The sequence below is a fragment of the Yarrowia lipolytica genome, chromosome 1E, assembly GCF_001761485.1.
Source record: "Yarrowia lipolytica chromosome 1E, complete sequence".
NCBI classification, from domain to species: Eukaryota; Fungi; Ascomycota; class Dipodascomycetes; order Dipodascales; genus Yarrowia; species Yarrowia lipolytica.
The window spans coordinates 3,930,593-3,947,889 of record NC_090774.1 but is presented as its reverse complement, the minus strand read 5'-3'; the positions used below and the strand labels follow the sequence as shown (position 1 = coordinate 3,947,889).

Sequence of the window (17,297 nt, the reverse complement as noted above, 5' to 3'; positions counted from 1 at the left end):
GCGTCGTTATATACCGATGAAACGAAAGAGTGGGGGGAGCGACCCAAGGGGCTGGTAACGAACTTTGTCTTGAATGTGTCCTCGCTAACTCATATCTTCAGCATATTCTCTACTTGTATCCACAATCACATCCCAAAATCTCATATCTGACGTCATGAAGTTGCTTTTCAGAGAGTTATCAACAAGCTGCATGCCGAGGCACTTTCAGGAACCGTTCCTGGGGGACCCTGCACATTTTACCGCCAAGGACCCAATCAAGACTTGGCACGGCACCAACCATGGCAACATGTACATACTTGTAGGCTTTCACTCTGAAACTGCAGACGTGATATTGGAACGGCATGCTTATCTGAGGCAGCATGCCCTTGGAGCGAAGAGCTCTCCGCCAATAGGCCGATTATTCTCGCATTACGGCCTACTTCCTCTAATATCGACAGAAGCGTCTCACCATCTAACGCTATCGGATAGGGTTTTTTTAGACTGCCTTTCTAAAACAGGGAAATTGATATGTAGCCCTCGAGAGTGATTTTAGACGTTCTCGAGTTAAGCAGGTCCTTAGGATGAGCAATCTTCGACAATGCTTACTCCCACATCTTTCCTCATGCCATTGCCCAACGAAGGAGACAACGTCTCCAACGTCTCTTATCTTCTCCCTGCATCATGGAGGCAAACCATTGAGACTCGAAGAAAGAGTGGGTGGAGAACTATTGTCTCGAGTCAGAGTTCGATTGTTCAGCACTACGCATCAGATACATGTGACAGCTGATACCCGCAATAATACGGCCCAGAGAGAGATATGAAGCTGAAACCAACGCTACTCCCTTCTGAACAGTCAAGATAACTGTCACCAGCATCAAGATAACAATAATGGCCACATTGTCACTATCCTATATCAGGGAGCAGTCATTAGCCAACCATCGCATACAGCCGTGCTTAAAGTTCTCAGCCCCGATCGACGCAATGATGAACATCTAGGCTAGCTGTCTACGAGCCATTTACTGTATCTCGCTGAAGATACAAGCCTAACCATATCTTTCACACCTATGATGCCGTGCTTCTCTTTGTGAAACCAGAGGATAGCTGGAAACCCCCTGTGACTCCTGCAGCACTTCGTAGAAGCCCACTCCATGTAACTCAAGATATGCAGTCGATCTTTGGAAACTATTCAGAAGATAAATAGAGTAGATCATCCCACTCTCTAGACGTCTTCACCAACAGGCTCCTCTCCCTCTTCTCCTACTCCACTATGCAGTTCTCTCTCGCCGCTGTTGCCTCTTTCGCTTGCCTCGCTCTGGCCGCTCCTGCCAACCCTGGCTTTCTGGCCGTCCCCATGTCTCGAGCCCCTGCCCCTGATGGCCAGAAGGGTATCTCTTTCGCTGCTGGAGGGGGTATCAATGTCGAAATGATCAACGAAGTCATGGCATACAACGTCGACATCAAGGTAGGTGGCCAGAAGGTGACTGTCCAGATTGATACCGGCTCTTCCGATCTCTGGGTCTTCTCCTCCGACTCCATATACTGCGAGAACGACCCTTCTCTGTGCACGAAGTACGGATCTTATAACCCCAAGAAGTCGCAGAACTCCAAGGACACCGGTGAGCACTTTGACATCCAGTATGGTATCGGAGATGCCTCCGGTAACTACTACAAAGATGACGCTTCTCTCGGAGAGGCCAAGGTTACCGACTTCCAGTTTGGTGTCAGCACTGGTGATAAGTCTTCTGGTGACGTTTCTGTCTTCGGTATCGGACCTCTCGCAGACGAGGCCACCCGAAGCCACTACCCCAACTTTCCTGCTCTTCTGAAGGAGCAGGGTGTCATCAAGAAGAACGTCTACGGCATGGCCTTTGGTCTCCCCGGTGACAAGCAGAACTCCGAGATCACCTTTGGTGCTTACAACTCTGGTCGATATTCCGGTTCTCTCAAGACTGTCCCCATCACCACCCAGGGCCACTTTGGCATCAAGTGTGACAAGGCTAAGATCGGCGACAAGACCATTCTGGAGGGCGAGGACGTTGTTCTCGACTCTGGAACCTCTCTCACTTACCTCACCAAGTCTAACTACGACGCTGTTATCAACCAAGTGCAGGCTGCTGGCATCAAGCTCACCGACGCGGGCCAGGGAATCTCTGCTCTTCCTTGCTCTGACATTGGCAAGCTCTCCATGGAGTACACCTTTTCTGGCAAGACCATCAAGGTCTCTGGTAAGGACATGACTATTCCTGCTACCTACCTCGACTCTTCTGATACCTCTGGTCTCTGTATCTTTGGTATCACCGAGTCTACCGGCCAGCTGTCCAACCTCAACCTGTTCGGAGACACCTTCCTCCGAGCCATCTACTCTGTCTATGACCTAGACAATAACCAGGTGTCTATTGCCCAGGCTGCCTCCGGACAGGAGGATAAGTACGTCGAGATCACCGGTCCTCTCCCCAACTAAGTCTGCTGGCAGACCCTCTCTTCTCTATAACCTGAATATTTATATATTTTGTGCCACTCCATCATCGTACACAGTAGCTACATGTAGTGTACAGTATTGTAAGCAACTTACTGTAGCATTGGGATAATGTGTATAACAAAAGGACCCGGCTATTGAAACATGCCAGGAAGGAACACTATCGGAGAATAGCTTCGCGTCAAGCAGAACTTTCGGAGAGTTTTTATTCGAGATCTTGGGGTTAATTTTCGATAATGTATTACAAGATTGTTCATTCAATATCAATTAAGTGAAGCCCTGTACTGTAGATGCTGTTATATGTACAGGAGTGAGCGTCTATGCCCTGGTCAGACAGGGCTCTATATTATATAATTCTGTGCTTGCGTGTAGTTTCATGTGGTTAGAATTTGCCTTCCTCCTTCTGGCGCTTCTCATCTCGGGACTGCTGTGTGTCTGGAGCCATCTTCTCCATAAGAATCATACCAAATACAGAGGCAGGGAGATGGTGGGCTAGTCGAACAGGGAGACCCTTGAACCAGGCCCGGAACAATCCATGGTCCTTGATGAGGTTTCGAGCCACCCTGAAGATACTCTGGTGATCGTCAGGTCGAAGAGCAGTCACTTCCTTGGCCATAGCAAGCTGCTGTCGAGTTTTGAGAACAGACAGCAGGTTGAGAGAAGCACACGATGTGATTGTTGCAGCAGCAGACGAAGCTCCGTAAGCAAAGGCTCCAATCTCCTCTCCTGGCTTCTCTCTGTTCTCAAACCACTTCTTGGATTCTTCGTAAGTCACCCACCACACAATTGTCTGCGGTAAGAAGACCGCCAGACCCATCCAGTAGCCTCGGAAGAATCCCCTCACTCCTTCGTTGTGATAAATGTCTTTTATGAGATCCATCGTCTTGTATCCCGATGGTGCCAGCTGCATTCTACCCTTGAGAACGTCCAGAGGCGTCCAGATACTGCAGGACAGCAGCTCTGCGATTCCTCCCGAGACGGCATAGTTCGCTAGTGTCGATTCACCGAGATAGGGGGTCAGGTAGTCCTTGCTCTGACGGTAGGCGACCATATAGATCATGAACCCCGGGGTGGTGAGCGCAATGGACGGTACCAGACCCTTCCAGTATGCACGCCATGGCAGAATGTATTTGTTGCCTGTGTTGGTTTGATGCAGAGTGAGCACCGTGTCCAGCGGGTGGAACACAATCTCAGTGAGCGTGGACGCCACGGCTGATGCTGTCAATGTTTGTAAGTCCATGGTCGCGGATAGTGCTGCATGTGGGAGGGCAAATTTGAAATTGCCAAAGGTTGCAAGGTTGAGCGGGAGAGGGTCCTTAAAATTGCCAGTATTAATCAAAAGGATGGGGGATGTGCATTCTTTCTTAGCTTTTGTGTTTTGTCTCGAACCGCATTGCCCTAACATGCCTCTATGATGTACCCGTGTTATCAATGACTCCGAGTCATCCAGCAATCTTAGCGTCATAAAGAACACCTTGGAGCTCTGGACCTGCTACAGACCAACTACAATGTACTTGTAGACGACTTCAATTACTGCTGATTGCCTAGGGCGATCTACAGCTTTTGGCATTTTTATTTTTCTTGTATTGTACAGGTACTCGTGCCAGTATCGTACACTTGTAGCCCACGTGTTGTGTAGTTCGAGGCTTCTGTTAGGTGTATTTCCGTCAGAATTATTGGCTGTCATATTCCGTGGGTGAGAAAGCACACATTTCACGTGAGAGCTTGAACATTAAAAATAATGGGAAACAATTCGTAAATATGCCTGCATCATCGCCGTTAGCATTAGCGAATAGACAAGTCCAAGCACTTGGACCCCCCAGAAACTGTAATTCTCCGTAAAAATCTGCTCCAGTCTTTTCTGACGTACACCTGTTTTACAGGAAAACTATCTGACACTCATTCTGCACTCAAAACGCGCTGAAGACGATGTTCCCACCCATTACCCCCACTAATCACCTCACCTGCCTCGGCTCAGATTAGACTTCAGCTTACCCCCAGACAACTCCCCACATCTGAACAATTGGCAAAGAGACGCATCAAGGAGGTATTTGTTGCCAACATCACATCTGTCGCGAATCAACAACCGCAAACACACACGCAATGCACCCACCCCACGTTGAGAAGACGGAGCGTCTGGTGGCGTACTCCATCCGGTTCCTCATGTCGCCCAAGGAGTACAAGAACCTGGTGGCCAATCTGGAGGCCAAGAAAAACACGGAGATGCTCCATTACAACATGGTCGCACCCTCGGCCGTGGAAAAGAGCGCCGAAGAGCGTGGAGATTTTACCCAGGCCACTGCTCGAGCTGGTACTCGAACGTTTCTGCGTACCCACGCACTTGTAGTGGCCATTGTCGCCATTTCTCGGCTCATCAACAGACAGAAGCCCGATAGCATTATCAAGGACATCATCTTCAACAAAACTGGCCTGCGAATTGCCTCTTCCACAGCCTCAATTCTTGTGGCCTTCCGAATCTGCGACCGGCTACTCACATCTACGCGTGAATACATTCTGCAACCCCAGAGCCGCAAGTTCCGAAAGAAGCACCGACTCTTCACACGATGGATCGTCAGTGAGCGAACCCCCACTTTCTTCGCTGCCCTGGCAGGTGGCCTCTTCCTTGTCATCTACCCCAGAGACTTTGGCCGGTCCTACATTGCTCTCTACACGGCTTCCAAGGCATGTGAGTTCTTTTACAACTTCCTGGACGACCGGGGTTTCACAGCCAAGATTCCTAGATGGCTCGGATCCTGGGTCCTCTTCCCCTTCGCCTACGGACAACTCTTCTCTGCCTTCTTCTTTCACCCTGAGACCGTGTCCCCCACCTTCTCCAAATACTTCCTCAAGCTGTCGGAACCCTACCTCCCCCATCGACCTGCAGGATACTCTGGAAAGGTGCCGTGGCCCACTCCTCGACAGTTTGTTGACGGTGTTGCGCTTATCGCCAAGCAGCGGTACCCCAAGTTCAACTCTCCCATTGTGTACCCTGACTCGTACGCTCTCCCTGCTAACCTCACTGCCATTGAGCCTGTTGTATCTGGTGCTCACCCTGTTCTCCACACTCTGTCGGGAGCTCTGCTGCACCCCAATGAGGCCTCTGAGTTGCCCCACTACCTGAAATACATCTCGGAGCAGTTTGTGGAGGTCGGAAAGAAGGTCCTTGGTCTGCATCTTATCATGGGTCTTCTGCGACGAAAGGGCAAGTCTCTGTCTAGCATCCTCTCCTCCTCCGTGTCTGGTTCTATCCGAACTACCGCATTCCTGGTTCTTTTGGTCTCCAACTCGTGGGCTGGTATCGGACTGATGCAGAAGTTCCTCGGCAACAAGACTGCTCCTGTTGATCGATTCCGATTCATCGGTATCCTGTCTGGTCTTTGGGCTATGATCGACCAGTCTGCCGGCCGAGGCCGATGGATGTACACTGCCAGAATGGGTGTCATGTCTTACTGGAACGAGCTTGTCAAGCGAAAGGTTGTCAAGCCCATCCCCCACGGAGATGTCTACCTGTTCGCCGTGTCTCTCGCCGTCATTCTCTCTCTGCTGCAGAAGAGCCCCGAAAGCATTTCCGGACCGGGTCTGAGAAAGACCCTCAACTGGTTCCGGTCTAACGAGTACGCCGACCCCGTCAAGCTGGAGGATCTCAAGGAGAAGTCTGCTTAGAATATAAATGTGAATATATGAGAGACTAATCTGTCCTTGGATTTTTTTAAAAGGTATTCTCTAGACCATATGACACCTTCTACTTATACTGTACATACAATACTGGTATCGCAGTATCAGGTTGCAGACAAACCTTGATTGGGATTCTGATGCCTTCAGCAGCCTACTGTAAATCCAATTCTACCAATCACCCGTGACATAATATACTTTTCCATATTTCAGTTTTCTAGAAACATCAGTGACAGGTGGCTAATGGATGACTCCTGCGCGACTGATATTTCCCTGCATTCAATTGGTAAGCATTTTAAGCTATTCTATCGTCTACGCGATCGTTGTTCCATCTGCATCTTTTTCCCCATTATTCCTGCCACAGTAAGCCAGCTAAGAGATGACTTACATATTACGCTGCATCTCAGATGCGCAAGAACCTTACTGCGCAAGGCTGCTTATAGGGATCGAAGAAATATATAAACCCCTCTCTAAGGAGCTCCATTGGAATATCAGTCTCATTTTGAACATTCAAACGGAAACACACGCACAAACAACACAAACGATGCCTTTTACACCCCGAAAAGTAGCCCGAAAGTTCACTGCCATTGAGCAGTCTGAGGGAGTTGGAGCTCGAGTTCGACGAGCCGTTGGCAACATGCAAGTTCGAAACTTCTCTCCTTTCCTTCTTTTTGACCATTTCAAGGTCCCCTCTACCGCTGGTTTCCCAGACCATCCTCATAGAGGCCAGGAGACTATCACATACGTCATTGATGGTTCTGTTGATCATGAGGACTTCATTGGTAGCAAGGGTACTCTTAACGAGGGTGATTTGCAGTTCATGACAGCTGGAAAGGGAATTGTTCATGCTGAGATGCCTGCCCCTGGTCCTGATGGAGAAACCAAGATTGTTGAGGGTATCCAATTGTGGGTTGATCTCCCCAAGGAGCTCAAGAACTGTGATCCTCGATACCGGGATCTTCGAAAGGACGAGATCCCCGTGGCCGAGTCTCCAAACAAGGATGTTGTTGTCAAGGTCATTTCCGGAGAAAGCATGGGTGTGGATTCTGTAAAGGATCTTGCCTACACTCCCGTCTGGTACCTCGACTACAACATTGATGCCAGCAAGTACGACGGCCGAAAGCTTGAGCAGACCATGCCCCATGGCTTCAATGTTCTTCTTTACGTCATGAAGGGAGGTGCTACCGTTGACGGCCAGGTTCTCAAGACCAACGATGTGGCCATATTTGACACTGCCGGTGACGGAGTTGAGTTCCGAGCATCCGAAACCGAGGACTCTCGAATCATCGTCGTGGGTGGCCAGATTCTCGACCAACCCATTGTTCAGCACGGCCCTTTCGTTTCTACCACTCGGGAGGGTATCATGTCTGCCATGATCGATTACCAGAGCGGTAACAACGGCTTTGAGCGAGCTCCTACCTGGGTCAGTGAGATTGGTAAGCGAATGACTGGACGATAAACACCAAGGTCAGAGTATGTACAGTATGTACTAGACAGCACAAATCCACTAACTTTCCCACCAAACACAGCCAGCACGACATGGCAACGCCGTCTTATATAAAGTAAATAATTGCTACTTAATGAAATACAACATGAAATAACTTAGTTGATGTAGAAGCGTAGATCATAGTCCGTTTACGATGGAAAGTAGCTACCTTTCTTCGCAACCTCACGCCCAATACCTTACATAAAAGACACAGTCTCCTCAATAATGCGCTGTAGAATACCCTCTTCGGGATCGGGAAGAGTCTCAAATAGATACTCCCGATGCATTTTAAGGGCTTTGATGAACCCAACAGAGTCCGTGTCTCCTGAAACGAGCAAATGCCGTTTCCGGAACAGTTCCTCGGCAATCTCAATCTGGTGGTTGTCCATCAATTTACTGTTCACCACAACCACTGGATGTTTGCCTATTCTGAGTGCATCCAAAACAGATCCAGTTCCTGCATGCGAAATAACCAAATGTGCCCTCGACATTTCACCTGCGAGATCATCGGTGTACTCAAACCCCGTTATCGACATGACGCCTTCCTTGTGATGTTTTGTGAAGATATGGCGATTGCCCCGTCCGTATTGAACGCGCATTTTGGAGAATCCCAGCTGGGAAAGCGTAGTAATGGATTCATGTGAGAGTACCAGCTCGATGAGAGCCTCAAACGGCACCGTTCCACCTGTTGTTACCAAGACCAGCATGGTGGTGTAGATGTTGAGGATGATGAATACGACACTACAGTCCCAGTTGTACAACTTACTCAATGCACTGCTTTCATGCATGACCGATTGAGGTCCAGGACGACTAGGATTGGCACACTGTTAGGTGGGATATTCCAAACGACTGTGACAGAAATCATGTCTGCTACTGGGCTGATTCTACATCTTTTAAAGCCGAAAAACGCGTACTCTGGCTGCATCTGCTTTTGTGCTGAATTTGAGTGTAGAGTTCGTTCGATTTACGTGTCAGTATACATGGACAAGTTGACACGGCTATTAAGATGCCAGAACTTGTGTGTGGCAGTAGCTACAAGTAGTGTACTAGTACAGCACCTCAAAAGCACATAATGTGACACTTCAACCAACACAAATTACTAATTGTTACTTCATTAAATCATTATCTTATCATACATTTAGTAACCAGCGGCACCAGGGGCGTCGACGTCACCCTTGAGAGACAGAAGAATCTCTCGGAATCGAGTCTTGTCTCGAGAACCCTCCTTGGTTCCGGTGTCAGAGTCATCAATCAGCTTCAGAGCTCGGTCCCAGGTGGTGCCAGAGGAAGAGGAAGTATCATCTATGCTTGCAAGGAACTCCTTGGCGGCCTCCTGAGTGGACTTGACGCCCTCATCACGCTTGGAGTTGTAGTTCTCGTAAAAGTCGTCAATGGCCTTCTGGGCCTTCTCAATGGTCTCCTTTCGCTTAGCCTCGGCCTGCTGGTCTCGTCGCTCAATCTCCAGCTGCTGTCGCTCCTTCCACTCCTTGATAGCGGTGGACTCGGACAGGTTCAGGCTCTTGACGGAGGTCTCAAGGCCATCGACGGGAGAGGAATCCTCGGTAGCCTCAGCAGTAACAACGTTGCCGGTGGTAGCCTGTGTCTCCTCCTCGAGGGCGGGGAAGTCCTCCTTGAATGCGTTCTCGGTGAGATCGTTCTCCTCGTCCTCCAGGGAAGGGAACGACTTCTTGAAGTCATCCTCGTCGGCGTGGGTGTCCTTGATGTCGACATCGACTTCGACATCCTGAGGGAGATCGTCAATATCTTCGAGAGCGGGGAATTTGTCAGCCATTGTTGATGTGTGTGACGTTGCGTTATTTGGGTGATGAATCTTGGGAGGTGATGATGTGGAGCTTATTGACGTCACGTGTCATGAAAGTCTAAAATGTTGATAAGGTGGCTGTGGTTGTGCGAGGAGGAAAATCACGTATGGAAGTGAATTGTTTTTGTTTTTTTTGAAATTAATCCGATCAATGCGACCAATTCATTATCCCTACATTTCCAGTAGCCCCACACAATCTCTGGAGCCCCCGTTCTGACTGTACTCAGGCACAGTCAATGACCAGCCTTCTTTGGATTACTGTACGTACAAAATGTACAGTAGTCCCAATGGCAACATCGTACAAATATTTGTTGAAATTGTACTTTAATTAGTTGGTCAGACAAGGACTATGCAGAACAACGTAAATAAGTTACGAAAGGCCTAAAAACCGACTTGCAGTTTGCTGCAATTCTCCAGAACAATCATTTTAGCGACCGCTTTTACTGTCTGGAGACAACCAGAAAAGCGACACACCTGTTTTTACACCGTAACCGACAACAGGAACGTTACTGACACACACACACACACACACAGATCCACAGGGGCTTTTAGCAAGCATCATCACTTCATATCTCATCCTATTCAACACAACACCACATGTCTTTCTCAGTGGACTCTTTCATGTCGAAGCTGTCGGCACTCAATGAGACCCAGGACTCAATTGTCTCGGTGTCTCAATGGATCCAGTTCCACCGACGAGCTTGCGGACCCATCGCACAGACCTGGTACGACTACATTCGAAACATTCCTCTCAAGCGAAAACTGGCTATGATCTACCTCGCTAACGATGTGGTCCAGCAGGCCAAGGCCAAGAAGAGAGACGAATTCATCGAGGCGTTTTCCACTGTCATTGTGGACGGAATAGTATCCACCTACCGCGAGGGCAACACCGATCTCCGGAACAAAATCAAGCGAGTGGTGGAGGTCTGGGAACAGCGACAGGTCTTCAGACCCGACGTAATCGAGGAGATCAATAGCAAGACAAGACAGCTTGACAGCAGCGAAGGGCCCACCGGATCAGATGCCCTTGGAGGCAGTTCAATTGGAGGTACAGGACTCGGAGGCATTGGTGGATCGGGACTTGGCGGTCTAGGGGGAATTGGGGGATCTGGCTTAGGAGGAATCGGAGGCTCAGGTCTTGGAGGAATCGGAGGGTCCGGATTGGGTGGCATTGGAGGAACTGGCTTTGCAGATCTGGGTGGCTCAACGGCAGCACCGTCAGTTCGATCCGAGTTGCAGGAGCTCAACACTCTGCTCGGAAAGGTGACTAAAACTACGACCGTCACTGAGACCAAGAGCAAGCTTGAGTCCAGTCAGAAGTCACGGGATTCGCAAGCTCTTGCTACTCTTCTTGAAACAGTAAACAAGACTATCACAGACATTTCTGCCAACCAGAAGCTGCGCAGCGAGATTGATAGTGCTCTGCTGACTCTCAAGAACAAGCAGGCGTCTCTCCTTGAAGAGGATAAACACAACATGACTATGTTCGAGAAGATGAAGAAGGAAATCCAAGATGCTCAAAAGGAGGTCTCCAGTCTTGTTCAAGATACTAACGGTGCGTCAGTTGAGCAGGCTCATCCTGAGGAGGAAGAGAACGACGATTACGTTCCTCAACCCGCTTCGGAACCTGCTCCAAGCGAGCCTGAGTCTACAAAGCTGCCATTCTCAATCGCAGACGAGGAGGATGAGTCAGACTCTTACGAGCCCCTTCCAGCTGTGGTTACTGCTGGTGAGTCGGGGTATGTGGCTCAGCCTCTTCCCAGCAACGATTTTTCTGTGCCTCAATACGAAGACGACTCTGATTCCGATGCCGACTCCGATGCTCCTGACTCCAAAAAGAGAAAGTTGGAGGGTGAGGAGTGAATAATCCAAACAGGACACAAGCACAAATGTAACATACAAACCAATTCTAATATAGCTACTTACTGTAAAAACCTGCACCATTAAATTATTTTGATTCTATCTATCTATCTATATACATACAACTACATCTGCTTAAGCTCCTCAGCAAGACGCCTAAGGTAAAACTCCTTGATATCAGCAGGAAGACCTGCAAACTTATCAGCAATCTTCTTGATACCTTCTCGACCACTTTCGTAGGACGCCAGATCCTTGTTCCCATAAATGTCTTTGGTCTTGGAGTACTTGTTTCCGTCAAGATCCTTCCAGAAACAGTTTACAGAGATGCTCTCTGTCTGGGGCTCGACAGCATGTAACCACATGGGAGGGATGAAGAGAATATCGCCAGGATTCATGACAACTTCATAAGCTTGCGCACAAGACTCATGGACGAAGATGTTTGGAATTTTGGAAGAAGACTCTCCAGCGGGGAAGCCCAGGTGAACCACATCCCGAGGATGGTACATACGGACTCGCTTGGAGCCAGTGACCTGACAGAGAACATTGGCAGTAACATCATAGTGCAGCCAGATCTGAGTCTTGGACGAAGAGATCCTCAGAGGAGTGGAGAAGACCTTGTTTCCAATAAAGTCGGCCATTTCCTTGGGTAGTTTAAAGTCACGTGCGATACCAGGGAAGTCCTTACACAGATCAGTAGCTTCAGACTTGGGGTTGTCCAGCGAGAGCGACCGGAGATAAGCGGACTTGGAAGATTCAGAGTCGGCTTCAATGTCAGAGATCAATTTCATCAACTCTCCAAACTGCAGAGTCTGGTAGGAGAAGTTTTTGCTCTGGAAGTTGAGGTTCTTGTTATCAGCGATGTGCACAGACACCTTTGTGTCCTCGCCAATATTTGACTTGAGGTAGTCATGAGACTTCCAGAGCTCCGAAGAAGGTCCAATATCACAGTTTCGGAAAATGGTAGGGGTGGCATTCACATAAGCAGCAGGGAAGCTCTCCAGAGTGCCCTCCTCGACACTGATAACCGTGCTGTTTATCTCGGTCTTCACCTCCTCACTGGGCCGTTGTTCCTTAATCACCTTTAGTTCTCTGTTGCCCACAACTTCGGGGTCAGAGTGGAAAACACCGAAAGAGAAGCACACAGCTCCACCACCAGCGACCACGAGACAGTTTCGAACAATGTTCACACTATGAGAGACAAGCAGAGGATATGACTCGAACGGGAGTTTCACGGGAATGGTATTACCCTTCTTGATATCTAGCTCGACAACCTGGTTATGTTCGTTGAAGAGAATATCGTAAGAAACACCCCCCACAAGAAGGTACCGATTGCCGTGGTACACACCCTGAGCGCCATAACGAGCGTAAATAAGAGGGCTCTTCATAGGTATGAGAGACAGAACAACAGTTTCACCCTCAGAAATAGTTACAGAGTACACCTCCTTGCCCAAGTTTCCCTTGGCATCCATACCACCCAGAAGAATACCTTCAATGGGAGACTTCATGATTAGGGTAGCACCGTAGGGTGTCAAGTAATGAAAATCACACTTGAGGGCCTTCCATCCAGCTGTGGGGCTGAAGTGAAGCCACTGATCTTTGCTCTCACTTCCGCCAAAAAGCAGGGTGCCCTGCATGCAATGTCTGAATCGTCCTTCAGGAAGATCAAAAGTAGGCTTCCACAAACCATTCTTGAGAATATGACAGTCTGAAAACTTCTTAGTGGGGGAAGATCGACCACCTGCAAGTAGGACAACGCCCGGCTCGATCTCAGACAAGGAATGATATTGACGCGCAATCATGTTGTTCTTATCGACGATGAACTCGTCCGTGGAGTCCAAAGAGAGCAAGAGAGAAGTAGATTCTCTGTTCTGGGCCTGACCGCCATTCAGGATGACACCATTCTGAAAGGAGCATGCGGCAGCACCAATGCGGTGGGCCTCAGAAGTGGGCTTCTCACACTGGAGCACAAACTCCTCGTGCTCAGGGTATTCGGATTTGGAGTTCTGAAAGATATCAGCACCTCCATAAATAATAGAGTAGTGGTTTAGGAACAGAAGGAATTCCTCCCACTCGTCAAAGGCCTCCACATTCTCAACAAACTCCTTCTTTTCATCAGGGACGTACGAGTCCCAAAACTGGGCCAAGGAGATTCCGCTGACTTCCTTCCATCCGAGACAGGTGAATCGCTCGTACTGGGCGGGGATGCTAGGGTATTTCTTGACACTCCAGAGAGTAGTCTGAAGGGAGTCAAAATGGGCCAACATGGTCTTGGCAAAGGGGTGCTCAGTGCCGGCAGGGATGATCTGCTCTAACAGAGCGAAACGAGAATTGGGTAGTGAAGCGCACCACTGCAAGAGATTGTCAGCATCTTTCTGGAACATGTAGGTCACAGAAACCTCTGCCGTGAAGAGAATCAGGGGGTTGTTATCTCCCTCGACGATGAGGTCCAGGTTTCGGAAAATGAACTCGAACTTCTCCAGATCTCGCAGATCACAAGAGAGTGCAATGTAATTGCCCGTCTGCATGAGCACAGACTTGTCTTTGATCTCAGCGGCGGGTTTCTCCTCCCCAACCAGCTTGGTCAGTTCGTCTGACCGTCGGATGGTGTCAACCTTGATCTGCATGAGATCAGGGTAGTCGACATCGACAAAGATCAAGTTCTCAGTCAAACCGTGCTTGTGGAGATGCTGGAACGGGTAAGGGTCGTAACCACAGCCAAGGTTGACAATCACATGCTTAGGTGCCTTCTCTGCAAGGGCAGCAGAGATGCAGTAGCCCATGGCCTCCATTCGAGTCCAGTATCCTCGGTTGATGATGGGCGATCTTCGCTGAGGCTTCTTAACAAAGTGCCGAAAAAACTCCAGATCATGCTTTTCCTTGTACAACCGCTCTACTGACCGCTTGGACACGATAGAAGAGTTGTTAGTACCCTGGATCTTCAGATCCACAGTGTAGGCCTTGGAAGCCGCATTATTTGGGTTCTTGACTTTCACAGGCTTGTCGGATTTGGGATTTTTTTTCTTGGGTGTGGATATTCCACTCTCAGGAGTGTTGGTGACATCGCTATGTCCCTTGTCGTTAGTCACCCCGTTCATTTTGCAGTGTCGTTATGGCGTCTGAAAGTTTTCAACGGTCCCTGAAATTTAGGAATTTCATTTGGGCATGCATGGTCTGCAGAACTTTGTTTGGACATCACGTATCACTTGTCAGATCAGAAGAGTACATACAACACTTTAGCGACCATGCTGCGAACGACATTGAGCCGGGCTCATGCTATCAATAAGGCTGCACCCTTGCTGAGAGCACATTGCAACATCCAACCCATCACATGCATTCAGAGATTTTACTCGGCTAAGGAGCCAGCGGCAAACGACCTCAAAGAGATCTCGACACCCGAGACAACACTGCGATCTCTCCACCCATTCCTGAGAGTCCATGACAGTACGAAATTTTCAGCCAACTTCCTGACTGTCGAGACCGAGTCGGGGAAGCGAGATTTCGAGGATCGAGAGAAATATCGAACCTCAGTGGCTCTTCGAAGATCAGAGACCCCTCGAGAGAAGATCAAGGATATCCAGAACCGAAAGCAATATGTGGAGGGGCTCGACAAGCTGTTTGGAAAGACCAAACCTGATAACCTAGTAAAACTGCACCAGGCGGTTAAGACAGCCTCGCTGGCAGAGCTCAAGGACATTTGCAACAAGATTGACTCGGATGCTGTTCTGGGAGACACATACGCTGCTCTGCCAAACTACCAACACGTGCGAAAGGGCGCTGCACTGTCTGTTGTTGCTCAGAACATCATTTTCAGATACCAGAAGTTGACTGAGGAGGCCGGTGAGCCTCTAGATGCGGATCCTCTGTTCAAACTGGTAGGATACATCTATGCTCGAGCCACTAATGACGTCAGCTTCTCTGCCGAGGCAGCTGATGCTCTTTTCTGGGCTACCTGCAAGTCTGGAACTATCGAGGATATCACTGCTGTGGCTACCATGCTTGCTGGGATGAACACTAGACCTTCTGATTATACTGTATCCGAGGTTCTGGCACCAGCACTGCGACCTCTTACTAAGATCCCTGACGTGAACGAGAAGACTGCTGAGGTTATCAGCTTATTTGCTCTGCGACCTGTCTTCTGCCAGGACATTCCTCCTAAGATGGCTACTATCATGTTTGGACTCTGCTCGCGAATGGATGAGTTTGTGTCTGCCTTCAACAATGTGAGGCGAGTGGAATCTTTCAAGAACCGACACGCTGTGTTTGAGGAGGCTGCTCCTGCCATGATCAAGGCTATCGTTCGATGTACCAAGAACGAAGTTACAGCTAAGGGACCTGAGCAGGATGATATTTTTGTTCGATTCGAGGTTACCCGGCCACACCACCAGGCTATGGCTAACATGTTTTCACTTGCACGACTTCTAAGACATTCCGAGAACTCTTCTTTTCCCCAGAAAGCCATTGAGACTGCATTGGTCCAGTGTGCCAAGGAGGGCAACATTGCGGGACTTAACAAGGTCCTCTCGTGGACTGACCAGATCAGCAAGCGTGCCACTGAGAGAGTGCTGGCATTGTTTCCCTACGCCCATGGCATGGCCGAAGAGCCTCTGACCCCTAGTATTGGCATCTCCAGCATGTTCCAGGAGACATCCTATGTTGGTCATGTGAAATTCCTGGAGTCCCTTAAGAAGAAGACCGAGGCCAAGGAGCTTATCTCTGAGATTGACGAGAAGCTCGAATCCATTGACTAATTTCTACAAGTGTAATTCTGACTACTGTAATCAATGCATGTAAATAGTATTATAAATATGTCATAGTCATAACAGGGCGTGAGAAACGACGGGTCTAGAATCTGCACCATCATCTTGGGGATTTTGAGAACCCTTCTCGGGCTCGTCTACAGGTCTATCATTATTGTTGTTCTTGTTGTCGCCTCCAGTAGCAGGCTTGTCATTAGCTGGAGGGGCTGGGGCCGGTTTGCCAGCCACAGGCTCCACGTAGACAGTATGGGATCTTGGTTTGGCAATTACCACGATCAAGAGACCCACAACCACAAGTGTAAGAAGCAGAATGATCTTGCACTTGTTGGATCGCTTCTGATACACCGCTCCCTGGACCAACTCCTTATCTGCCTGTTTCACGTTAACAGCCATGTTTTCAATGTTGTAATCGATTCGATCCAGCAGGGTTCCCTGGTCAATGACCATAGTCTGCAGGTCTTTGAAGATCTCTGCCAGCTCGATGATACCCTCTGCAATCTGCGCAATCTCCCGTTCTCGTTGTCGGATATGATGGTTCTGGGTGCTCTGGTCGTCCTCTTCAATGAGCTGTTGAGATTGCTGAAGTGCCTTCTGCGACAAGGAAACATCTTCGTCGTGGGTGTTACTGGAAGTGGTCGACTGGAAAATGGGGTCCATGCTGCCCTCGTTTCGTTTGAGAGCCTTGAGATAATTACTCTGCAGTTTTCGGAACACTGTGGACGCATCCTGAATCTTGGTGGCAAGGGCGATTTTGGCGTTCATTTGCATCTTGTCCTGGACAGGATCGCCGGATTGTCGGTCCAGCTTCTTCAGCATGCCCTGGCAGTGGTGCAGGTCCTGGGTGATGTCGTAGGTGATATCTGAGATGAGCTTTTCTTCACCACTTCGGTCATCGAAGCCAGGGAGCGAGTTTTTCCGGTGGAGAACCTCCAGTCGATTGACCTTGACCTTGATTTCGCTCAAAATGCCGTGGACGTCGTCTGAGATGGTTTTGGCCAGTGAGTTGCCCATATGGGCAAGCTCAATCTCATCGGCTCCACCGGTGTTGTCTGAGTTGGCGATTAGTCCCTGTTCCTCCTCATCGGACGCATGTGTTGCTAGAAGCTGTCGGGTCGACCTCGGGAACGATTGCCGATAGGAAATATACAGGTTTGTTCTGTCTCGAAACATGTGCCTTTGCCTTGCCTTTTGCAATGTGGTGATATGCTTGTCCTGACGTGGAGCTTGATATTACACTATAGGTTA

The 17,297-nt window shown here is 49.1% G+C and overlaps 10 protein-coding genes across 10 annotated transcripts; 5 read left to right on the top strand and 5 right to left on the bottom strand.

Moving 5' to 3' along the window:
- Positions 1-1,246: 1,246 nt before the first annotated feature.
- On the top strand, positions 1,247-2,440 carry YALI1_E39466g (uncharacterized protein; the record flags this gene model as incomplete). Its single annotated transcript, XM_504725.3, has 1 exon — positions 1,247-2,440. The coding sequence occupies one exon, from the start codon at positions 1,247-1,249 to the stop codon at positions 2,438-2,440; it is 1,194 nt and encodes a 397-aa protein (XP_504725.1).
- A 397-nt stretch (positions 2,441-2,837) lies between these two features.
- On the bottom strand, positions 2,838-3,920 carry YALI1_E39439g (uncharacterized protein; the record flags this gene model as incomplete). The annotated part of the gene is made up of 1 exon (XM_504724.3): positions 2,838-3,920. The coding sequence occupies one exon, from the start codon at positions 3,918-3,920 to the stop codon at positions 2,838-2,840; it is 1,083 nt and encodes a 360-aa protein (XP_504724.3).
- A 638-nt stretch (positions 3,921-4,558) lies between these two features.
- Positions 4,559-6,118, top strand: YALI1_E39433g (uncharacterized protein; the record flags this gene model as incomplete). The annotated part of the gene is made up of 1 exon (XM_504723.1): positions 4,559-6,118. The coding sequence occupies one exon, from the start codon at positions 4,559-4,561 to the stop codon at positions 6,116-6,118; it is 1,560 nt and encodes a 519-aa protein (XP_504723.1).
- Positions 6,119-6,506: 388 nt separating this feature from the next.
- Positions 6,507-7,586, top strand: YALI1_E39414g (uncharacterized protein; the record flags this gene model as incomplete). The annotated part of the gene is made up of 1 exon (XM_504722.3): positions 6,507-7,586. One exon carries the CDS (start codon positions 6,507-6,509, stop codon positions 7,584-7,586), a length of 1,080 nt encoding a protein of 359 aa, XP_504722.3.
- A 224-nt stretch (positions 7,587-7,810) lies between these two features.
- On the bottom strand, positions 7,811-8,401 carry YALI1_E39395g (uncharacterized protein; the record flags this gene model as incomplete). The annotated part of the gene is made up of 1 exon (XM_504721.3): positions 7,811-8,401. One exon carries the CDS (start codon positions 8,399-8,401, stop codon positions 7,811-7,813), a length of 591 nt encoding a protein of 196 aa, XP_504721.3.
- A 350-nt stretch (positions 8,402-8,751) lies between these two features.
- On the bottom strand, positions 8,752-9,405 carry YALI1_E39385g (uncharacterized protein; the record flags this gene model as incomplete). The annotated part of the gene is made up of 1 exon (XM_504720.3): positions 8,752-9,405. The coding sequence occupies one exon, from the start codon at positions 9,403-9,405 to the stop codon at positions 8,752-8,754; it is 654 nt and encodes a 217-aa protein (XP_504720.1).
- Positions 9,406-10,032: 627 nt separating this feature from the next.
- Positions 10,033-11,298, top strand: YALI1_E39378g (uncharacterized protein; the record flags this gene model as incomplete). Its single annotated transcript, XM_504719.3, has 1 exon — positions 10,033-11,298. The coding sequence occupies one exon, from the start codon at positions 10,033-10,035 to the stop codon at positions 11,296-11,298; it is 1,266 nt and encodes a 421-aa protein (XP_504719.1).
- Positions 11,299-11,420: 122 nt separating this feature from the next.
- Positions 11,421-14,390, bottom strand: YALI1_E39335g (uncharacterized protein; the record flags this gene model as incomplete). Its single annotated transcript, XM_504718.1, has 1 exon — positions 11,421-14,390. The coding sequence occupies one exon, from the start codon at positions 14,388-14,390 to the stop codon at positions 11,421-11,423; it is 2,970 nt and encodes a 989-aa protein (XP_504718.1).
- A 147-nt stretch (positions 14,391-14,537) lies between these two features.
- YALI1_E39333g (uncharacterized protein) lies at positions 14,538-16,043 on the top strand (the record flags this gene model as incomplete). Its single annotated transcript, XM_504717.1, has 1 exon — positions 14,538-16,043. One exon carries the CDS (start codon positions 14,538-14,540, stop codon positions 16,041-16,043), a length of 1,506 nt encoding a protein of 501 aa, XP_504717.1.
- A 66-nt stretch (positions 16,044-16,109) lies between these two features.
- YALI1_E39306g (uncharacterized protein) lies at positions 16,110-17,222 on the bottom strand (the record flags this gene model as incomplete). The annotated part of the gene is made up of 1 exon (XM_504716.3): positions 16,110-17,222. The coding sequence occupies one exon, from the start codon at positions 17,220-17,222 to the stop codon at positions 16,110-16,112; it is 1,113 nt and encodes a 370-aa protein (XP_504716.1).
- Positions 17,223-17,297: the final 75 nt, after the last annotated feature.